Below are 10125 nucleotides of genomic sequence, written 5' to 3' on the forward strand. Positions count from 1 at the left end.
CTTATTATCAGGGGAGGTCTTATTTTGGGGGAAACAGGGTACATATTTAGTTTTGCATGTACTGACAGCAGCAAGGATCGTACTTGCAAAATACTGGAAAAATGAGCACACCCCACCAGATGAAGATATAATGCAGAAAACGTTAGATTGTGCTGAGATGGACAGACTGACTTTAAAAATAAAAGACCAGGGAGACACAGCATATTACTTGATATGGGATAGATTTGATGAGTGGTTAGAGATAAGAGGTAGAAATTAGATGAAGAAAAATTATTATTGCTAAGTATGAATTAAACATAAAGATGGTTTATAACGATAAATATACCAATATATTTAACAGAATTATAAAGAAGGCAATATAAAGAGAAGTTTAGCCAAAAATATTATACATTATTACTATTGTTACCAGTATATGTGTTAATATTTTTTACTATCTTTTCTTTGTTTTTCTTTTGTAAATGACGTACCCTGACAATACACTCTATTCAAAATGTTTATGAATCATCATCATAATAAAATCAATAAATAAACATTGTTGCTTGGTCATTTTGTTTGGCTTTGGACCTTAGAGTTTGTTGAAAAGCCAATCTGTTAGCTCAGAGTTCACTGCGCCGTGCAACTTCAGAACATGGCTTAATTCAGAAGCCGGATGTCATGTTGTGTGAATGGAGCCTCCGGACTGCCTGAAGTTCTGAGGGGTTTCAGGCAGGGGTCTTTCCCAGCCCCTCCTGGATGGGTCGGGTGGGGGCGGCCTTTGCAGCTTCTTTAGCAAATCTCTAAGTAGCAAATCTCTAGTTTTATTATACATACATACATACATACATATATATATAATATATATATAAAAGGAATGGTTACTTGGGCAATCAATGGGTAGCTGGCAATCCATGATGGAACAAGAGGAACATCTGTAGTAGTGAGATTCTTTCTGGTAGCCTGCAAGGAACATGAAAAAGGGTTGTGAGAACATAATGCCTTGGTAAGGCCATACTTGGAATATGGCATCCATTTTTGGTCACCACGACGTAAAAAAGATGTGGAGACTCTAGAAAGAGTGCAGAGAAGAGCAACAAAGATGATGAGGGGGACTGGAAGCTAAAACATATGAAGAAACAGTTGCAGGAACTGGGTATATCTAGTTGAATGAAAAGAAGGACTAGGGGAGACATGATAGCAGTCTTCCAATATCTCAGGGGCTGCCACAAAGAAGAGGGAGCCAAGCTGTTCTCCAAAGCACCTAGGGCAGGACAAGAAGCAATGGGTGGAAACTAATCAAGGAGAGAAGCAACCTAGAACTAAGGAGAAATTTCCTGACAGTGAGAACAATTCATCAGTGGAACAGCTTGCCTTCAGAAGTTGTAGGTGGTTCGACACTGGAAGTTTTTAAGAAGAGGTTGGATAACCATTTGTCTGAAATGGTATAGGGTCTCCTGCCTGAGCAGAGGGTTGGGCTAGAAGACCTCCAAGGTCCCTTCAGACTCTTGTTATTCTGATATAGAAGGAGAAGTTAATGAGGAAGTGGGGTAGATGGGAGATAGTGATATCAGCTGAGGAAGGAGGATTTAAAAAAAAAAAACAGATTTATGGACTTACCACATGGTGGAATGCCAAGGTGGTGCTGTAAGGACAGGAGGGAAGTTGAGATGTAGTTTTTCTTTTTTCTTTTTTTAGTTTTCAACAGGTCTTTTTTTTTTAAATTTTATTTATTTCTTTACAACAAAATATTTATTCACACACAGATTGCGACGGGAGCTTTACAGAATATATTAACTTCAGTCAAGATATACAAATAAAAAATAAAATCTACACTAACCTTATCCTTTTTTTATTCTATTATTCAACCAAGTTATACCATTGGTCCCAGTATTGAAAATATACAGAGTCCTTTTGATCTCTCAAAATTTTTGTTAACCTGCCAGCTTCCGCATATTCAATAATTTTTCCCAGGATCTTTCCCCCTTCCAATGTTGTAGCAAAACATATTCTTGCTGCAGTTGTGATATATGTAATCAGACACCATATATTCGTGCCTATCTTATCTGGCCTAATATTTAATAGATAGTATTCTGGTTTCAGAGATGTAGTTTTTCTGATATGACATTTGACCACAACTTGAATGCGCAGATAGCAGATTAAATATGCTGGATCCCTTATTTTGTAGGATCGGTCGAAAGTCTTTCGCAATCCAAAAAGTTTGCTGCCCGCCATTTTTAAAGGTTCTCTGGAAGCAGATCGTTTCCCCCTCGACCTCAAACCGAGGTTGGTTTTTTATATTTTTAAAAGCTAAATCATCCAGCTAATTGGTTTAATAACCCAGCGGATTCTTCAGGGAAACTCCCGAGCTAGGTGTGATGGCTTTCTCAGCATCTACCCAGCCTTGGAGCAACTGATATTCTTAGGATTCACACCACAGGTTTAGCTGACCGAGTTAAAGAAGGAGCAGCTGCGTTCGCACAAGATGCTAAAACTCAGCTGGTTTCCCCCCTCAACGCCACCCGCACCTGGCATTTGGGTGAACCCAACTTGTTTTGTTTCTTCCCAGGAACCACATGTAGGGTGTGACCCCCGAAAAAGGAGTCGAGTCAGAATGGAATTCAGCAGGTCTGAACTAATCTGAGATCTTCAGCACTTGCTGATGTAGCCAGAGGCATCCTTTCTCTCTCTCCCCACTCCCCTCTTTCTCCCTTTCTCTTTCTCTTTCTCTTTCTCTCTCTCCCTTTCTCTCTCTCCCTCCCTCCCTCCCTCCCTCCCTCTCCCTTTCTTTCTCTCCCCCTCCCTCCCTCTCTCTCCCCCTTTCTCTCTCTCTCTTCCTGTCTCTTCTCTCTCTTCTCTCTCTCTCCCTTTCTCTTTCTCTCCCTCCCTCCCTTTCCTTTCTCTCTTCTCTCTCTCCCTTTTTTCTTTCCCTCTTTTTTTTATATCTCCCTTTCTCTTCTTTCTTTCCTTCCTTCCTTTCTTTCTTTCTTCTCTCCCCTCTCTCCTTGTCTCTTTCTTTTTCTGTTTCTCTGTGTGTGTGAGAGAGAGGGAGGGAGGGAGGGAGGGGAGAGAGACAGAGAGACAGAGAGAAAGGAAGGAAGGAAGGAAGGAAGGAAGGAAGGAAGGAAGGAAGGAAGGAAGGAAGACAGAAAGAAAGAAAGAAAGAAGAAAGAAAGAAAGAAAGAAAGAAAGAAAGAAAGAAAGAAAGAAAGAAAGAAAGAAAAGAAAGAAGAAGAAAGATTCTGGTGAGAGAAAAGTTTCCCTGAGGATGGGCTCCTGCACAAGTCCAAAAGCGTGAAAGATTAAATCTCAGGTCTTGGTCACCAGCGATCCTAACCAACATCAGAAGGGTGGGATTCGATGAATAATTTTAAAAGGTAACAAATGTATAAAGACACCAAGTTTTTTTTAAAAAAGCATTTTTGTGCATTATATTTTTCATCATCTTTTTGTTTGCATTCCACCCTTCCCATGCTGTTCTATGATAGCAAAAAAGTCTTGATTGATTGATTGATTGATTGATGGGAGTGTGGGGGATAGGAAAATGGGCAGAAACGGCCTCCGTGCAAAGCTAAGGATGAGAATCCATCCCCAGGGCTGATGATGTTACCTTGCTGGGTATGGAAAACGTCTTGCAAGAAAACAACTGGAATGCAGCAAGGACTCCTCCATCCAACATCCAGCAACGTGTAGCAAAACTGCTTTTCCTAAAGCTGCAGCTCTCACCTTACCTGCTTTGAGTTGTGCTATTTCTTTTTTCCACTTCATTCACAGCCTCGGGAACTGCTTGCTGGAAAGGAGCTGTGGAGAGAGAGGTGGAGAAACACCTACCGTAGTCATTCTCTTTCCTTTGATTGAGGCATGTACAGCCAAGTGGGGAAACCTTCACATGGGTTGCCTGCCTGCTGCAGGCTATGAATCTGGCTCTTCCAGACATTCAGGCAGCTACTGTGGCCCTTTGCTTGAATTACTACCGTCTGGGCCTGCACACGTCCCACTTACTGACCAAGAAGGGAAGTTTTGCTTCGGTTTTATTGGTTAAAATGCTTTAAAGCAGGGGTCTCCAACCTTGGCAACTTTAAGCCTGGAGGACTTCAACTCCCAGAATTCCCCAGCCAGCAAAGCAAAGCAAACCTGGCTGGGGAATTCTAGGAGTTGAAGTCCTCCAGGCTTAAAGTTGCCAAGGTTGGAGACCCCTGCTTTAAATAGTTTAAAATTCAAGCGCAAGTAGTCCTCGACTTACAACAGCATTGAGTGACTGTTCAAAGTTATTAAAGGTAAAGGTAAAGGTTCCCCCTCACACATACGTGCTAGTCGTTCCTGACTCTAGGGAGCGGTGCTCATCTCCGTTTCAAAGCCGAAGAGCCAGCGCTGTCCAAAGACGTCTCTGTGGTTATGTGGCCGGCATGACAAAATGCCAAAGGAGCACAGAACGCTGTTCCCTTCCCACCAAAGGTGGTCCTATTTTTCTACTTGCATTTTTTTACGTGCTTTCGAAATGCTAGGTTGGTAGAAGCTGGGACAAGTAATGGGAGCTCACCCCATTACGCGGCACTAGGGATTCGAACCGCTGAACTGCCGACCTTTCGATCGACAAGCTCAGCATCTTAGCTACTGAGCCACTGCATCCCTTTCTTGGTTCCACGTCCCTTTCTTGGTTAAAATGCTTTAAAGCAGGGTTCTCCAACCTTGGCAACTTTAAGCCTGACGGACTTCAATTCCCAGAATTCCCAGCCAACTGTCTGGGAATTCTGGGAATTGAAGTCTTCCAGGCTTAAAGTTGCCAAGGTTGGAGAACCCTGCTTTAAATGGTTTAAAAATGAGGTGCAAGTAGTCCTCAATTTACAACAATTTGTTGAGTGACTGTTCAAAGTTATTGGGGGTCGCCAAAGGTGAATTTGCCTCATGTGGCCTGATGTTGGATCGAGGGATCCCTGGTGCTCTCTTGAGCTTGGTTGTGAAAAGTGACTTGTGACCCATTTCTCACACAACCGTTGCAGCCCTCCCCGTGGTTATTGTGATTAATAATAATAATAATAATAATAATAATAATAATAATAATAATAATAATAATAATAATAATTTTATTTCTATACCGCCCTTCTGCCGAAGGACTCAGGGCGATGTACAGCCTATTAAAAGCACAAGACAAACATCAATTAAAATAATTTAAAATTATTAAATAATTCGGCTAAATTTAAAACCCCAGAAATTTAAAAACACCCAATTTAAAATTATTATGTTGATAGGACGCTTAGCAACTGACTTGTAGCTATGACAGTTGCAATGTCCTGGTTGTTAAATGGGGCAAAACTCACTTAAACAATTGTCTCACGTAGCAACATAAATTTTCAACTCAGTTGTGGTTTTAAGTTGATGACTACCTGTATGGCAAGGAGGGAGGAAGAAGAGAAAGGAAAGGAAAGGAAAGGAAAGGAAAAGGAAAGGAAAGGAAAGGAAAGGAAAGGAAAGGAAAGGAAAGGAAAGGAAAGGAAAGGAAAAAAAGAGATGAAGGGAAGGAATGGAATGGAATGGAATGGAATGGAATGGAATGGAAAGGAAAGGAAAGGAAAGGAAAGGAAAGGAAAGGAAAGGAAAGGAAAGGAAAAAAGAGATGAAGGGAAGGAATGGAATGGAAAGGAAAGGGAAGGGAAGGAAGGGAAGGAAAGAAAGGAAAGGAAAGGAGGAAAGGGGAGAAGAGGAAAGGAAAGGAAAGGAAAAGGAAAGGAAAGGAAAGGAAAGAAAAGGAAAGGAAAGGAAAGGAAAGGAGGAAAGGAAAGGAAAGGAAAGGAAAGGAAAGGAAAGGAAAGGAAAGGAAAGGAAAGGAAAGGAAAGGAAAGGAAAGAAAGGAAAGGAAGTCTATAATTGAATCACTAAGTCTACTGAAGGCAAACCTTTTGGCCTCAGTGTGTCAAAAATTTGGAAAGTGCCCAGCTTGGCTTTGTGTGTTGTCACACACTCAAACAGAAATGTTTTTTTTATCTGCTCTCCATCTTGGCCACCCTGAACACCAACACTCAGCAGTAGTTGAATGATTATAATTGTGAATAGTTTCTCTATAGCAGTACTTCTCAACATTGGTCACTTTAAGATGTATGGACTTCAGCTCCCAGAATTCCCCAGCAGCTATGCTGACTGAGGAATTCTGGGAATTGAAGTCTGCACATTTTACAGCGGCCCAGGTTGAGAAATATTGCTCTAAGGGGTTAAGCTATAGTTGTCATCAACTAATCATTTCCTGAACAGGAATTCTTCTGTTTATTTTAGTAATGTGATTTAATGGACCGTGGGAAGATTATAGACGCTGTCAATGCAACAATATTAAGAAAGAAGGGGATAAAAGCAATATTTATTTTTCAGCTTTCAAAGGTCAACTGAAGTTGTCACTTCTCTGTCTTGAATAATAAAAGAATCACCTTGCAGTTGATAAAATAAAACTGGAAAGTTGGAAACAGCTTTTTGCTCTTTAGAAATCTCTTTTCCAGAGAATCTGGTGAGCATTTGTGAGGTTCAAATAAGCTTGGGAATACGATTTTAAAATTGATTTTCAAACATATTCTTCTAGTTGCTGGCTATCTGAGTCTAAATAATGTCACCACTGCGTGCTGCAGGTTATTTTATTCTGTTAACTGGTTCCAGATTTCTTTAGTTGATGTTACTTTTATTTAAGCCAATCCTTGCTGGGAAAACCAGTTCTTCTTTTTATTCCAACCTGGGCATGTTTAAGACAGGTGGACTTCCAACTCCCAAAATTATTATTTTGTACTCATTTCTAAAGATCTAAGTGCCCGAGCCCACTGTAACAACATTGCCAAAAAGGCATTACGAGTTGTTAACCTAATCTTGCGTAGCTTTTCTCTGGTAATGTACTACTAACTAGAGCATACAAAACATTTGCTAGACCAATTCTTGAATACAGCTCATCTGTCTGGAACCCGCACTGCATATCGGACATAAATACAATCGAGAGAGTCCAGAGATATTTTACGAGAAGAGTCCTCCATTCCTCTACCTGCAATGAAATACCTTATTGCCACCAGACTCCAAATTTTGGTCTTAGACAACTTAGAATTACACCGACCTCAGTCTGACCTAAGCATAGTACATAAAATTATCTGCCACAATGTCCTTCCTGTCAATGACTACTTCAGCTTCAACCACAACAATACAGGAGCAAATAATAGATACAAACTCAAGGTAAACTGCTCCAAACTCGATTGCAGAAAATACGACTTCAGCAACAGAATGGTCAAATGCCTGGAATATACTACCTGACTCTGCAGTTTCTTCCCCAAACCTCCAAAACTTTAACCTTAAACTGTCTACTGTTGACCTCACCCCATTCCTAAGAGGTCTGTAAGGGGCGTGCATAAGCGCACACCAGCGTGCCTTCTGTCCCTGTCCTAATATTCCTTTTTACTTATTCTTTTCATGTATTCAAATTGAGGAATACCTGCATTATATGGGCTGTACGCATTTACTCTAAACCTATACATGCAACGTTTTCTAAAGCCAAGAGAGAAGAAGTAAATTTTCTCAATCCAGAAGACTTCTGTAGCATAAATGTGTCCTCCTCCACTACATATACGCCACAAAGGTCACCCCAAATCTCTGTCCCGCTGGTCTTGGATCTCACGAAAAGGGCAGGAGATAATCTCACCGATGCAGCCAAGTTCTACCGAGGATACCTACCTTTGGCCATGCCTTTCTCTTCCAAGTAGAAAACCACCCTGCCGAAAGCATCCTTCAGCTTCTCTATTTCAGATACATCTGGGGCAGAGAGACAGAGAGAGAAACAGGTGTCAAGTCCTTTGTCTATTTCTGAGCGGAAGGACAAAAGCTGGCCTTGAGGGCAGAGGTGGAGATACAGCTCTTAGGTCAGGGCAGAGATTGCTCACATGAAAGACTTCAAGCCAAGATCTAAAAAAAGACAGGAGCCAAGCATCTTTCAATTATATTGTTTTTATTTGTTTCCTAGTACGAGTTGTTAGCTTATTAGTAACCTTGACTATCACTAAGCGTTATATCTTTTTATTCTTGATGAATGTATTTTATTCTCCTTATGTACAACTGAGAGCTTATGCATCTATTCTATTCTATTCTATTCTATTCTATTCTATTCTATTCTATTCTATTCTATTCTATTCTATTCTATTCTATTCTAGTCTAGTCTAGTCCTAGGTCTAGTCTAGTCTAGTCCTAGTCTACTGTACCTACCCTACCCTACCCTATCCCCCCAGAACTTTATAATTCAGTGTTTTTCAACCTTGGTGACTTTAAGATGGATGGGCTTTCGACTCCCAGAATTCCCCAGCAAAGCAAAGCTTTGTTGGGGAATTCTGGAGGTTGAAGTCCACCCATCTTTAAGTCCACCAAGGTTGAAAAAAATAGGGTATTTTAACAGAATCTGGAAAGCCCGTCCAAAAAATTTTCACCGCTCCTTTTTAAGGACAGCAAAATCAAGGGCTGCTCGGTGATGCATTCATGTGCTTTCTATTTTTCTAGCACTGACCAACCATTTTTGCCTCTTTTCCTCCCAGTTTAATTCCTCTTTCACCTCCCTAATAATAGGTAATCCTGGACTTACAACAAAAACTTGAGCCCCAAATTTTCATTGCCAAGCGGGACAGTTGTTAAGTGAATTTCTCTCCCCCCCCCACACACACTTTTATGATTCACTTTTTGTGAATCGCTGCTGTTGTTAAGTTAGTAGCCACGGTTTTTGTTCAGCGAATCTGGCTCACCCCCTTGGCTTCGCTTGTCAGAAGGTCGCAAAAGTGGGATTCTCAGCATCCCCGGGACATTTTGACCGTCATAAATATGAATCGGTTGTCCAGCTTCTGAATTTTGATCACGTGACCATGGGGAGGCTGCGATGGTTGTAAGCAGGGGCGGGTTCTAAATTTTTTTACTACCGGTTCTGTGGGCGTGGCTTATTTTGTGGCGTGGCTTGATGGTCATGTGACAATTCTTTAGGATATAGCAGAGATACTGGTCTACAGGTTTTTAACTGCTTGCAGAGCTGTACCGGTCTACCCATTTGTTTTTGGAGCGTCCCAGTCTACTCATTTGTTTTTGGAGGCACCGGTCTACCACCACACTGCCTTTTAAACACTGATCAGCTGTAGGGCGGCCCCTTGAAGCCCCGCGGCAAGAGTTTAAACAGGTTTTTTTTCCTTCTAGCCATCAGCTGGGACTCGGGAGGCAGCAAATAGATTGGGGGCGGGGCCAAATAAAAAAGTAAGAATAACGTCTCGGGACATGTCCCCCGGGAGGGCCCAGCTCCCAAACAAAGAGAACCGGTTCGGTGACGTCATATCGTCACCGCTACCGGCTCGGTGGAACCGGGCCGAACCGGGAGGAACCCACCACTGATTGTAAGTGTGAAAAGTGGGCATGCATTATTTTTTTCAGTGATGTTGTAACTTTGCATGGTCACTAAACGACTGTTATAAGTCGAGAACTACTTGTAGCAGGGGTTTGCTCTGCCTCACCTTTCAGGTTTGTGGCGTCTTTCTGGCGAAGGACCTTCTGAGAAATAATAAGCTAACTCCTTTCAAAATACAGAAACCTGAGAAACGGTGCCCTGAGCTGCTCCTTAGTTAGGCCCACAGGGAGCATCTGGAACTCTCCCCCACTGGATGTGAACATCTAAGGCCCGCCAGTGTCCAATTTCTCCCTTCCCTGGACAGCAGCACTCACCCACCTGAGTCTTGCTCAAGGGACGGAAGGCACTTTCTAAAGTCCCTAGACAAGTTTGGTGCTTCTCACTCTGATAGCCCCAAAAATATTGGCATATGCGAAGACGCTGGGCTGCGGTGGAGAAGCAGTTAAGGCAAGCAGTTGCCCTGGAGGAAAAAAACAACCAGAGAAACAGGACATCTCCACCAGACATGACTGAAGTCTCCAGAAAGAGGCCTCTGAGAAGAGAATTCTTCCCTGGGGTCATAAGTCAGCTCCATTTATGACTTCATAACTCACAGTACGGCAAGCCATGGGCTGTTGAGAAAGGAATGCCTCGGTGGGAGAAGACCGTTCAGGCAGTCCTCGACTTACGACCACAGTTGAGCCCGACATTTCTGTTGTTAAGCGAGACATTTGTTAAGTGATCTTTGCTCCCATTTTACGACCTCTTACCACAGTTTATTTATT

The 10125-nt window shown here is 42.0% G+C and overlaps 1 protein-coding gene across 1 annotated transcript in view; it reads right to left on the reverse strand.

The window, feature by feature from the left end:
- The window catches only part of SPACA6 (sperm acrosome associated 6), a 12418-nt gene extending 2496 nt beyond the window's left edge, over positions 1 to 9922 (reverse strand). Inside the window, 7 exon segments of the mRNA XM_070950009.1 lie at positions 859 to 936; positions 1594 to 1606; positions 1608 to 1618; positions 3705 to 3729; positions 3731 to 3774; positions 7666 to 7743; positions 9676 to 9922. Coding sequence (XP_070806110.1) covers positions 859 to 936; positions 1594 to 1606; positions 1608 to 1618; positions 3705 to 3729; positions 3731 to 3774; positions 7666 to 7743; positions 9676 to 9922 — 496 coding nt within the window.
- Between the last annotated feature and the right edge of the window lie 203 nt (positions 9923 to 10125).

This window comes from Pituophis catenifer, unplaced genomic scaffold (genome assembly GCF_029215685.1).
Source record: "Pituophis catenifer annectens isolate HBS135680 unplaced genomic scaffold, rPitCat1.0.hap2 SCAF_9, whole genome shotgun sequence".
NCBI lineage: Eukaryota > Metazoa > Chordata > Lepidosauria > Squamata > Colubridae > Pituophis > Pituophis catenifer.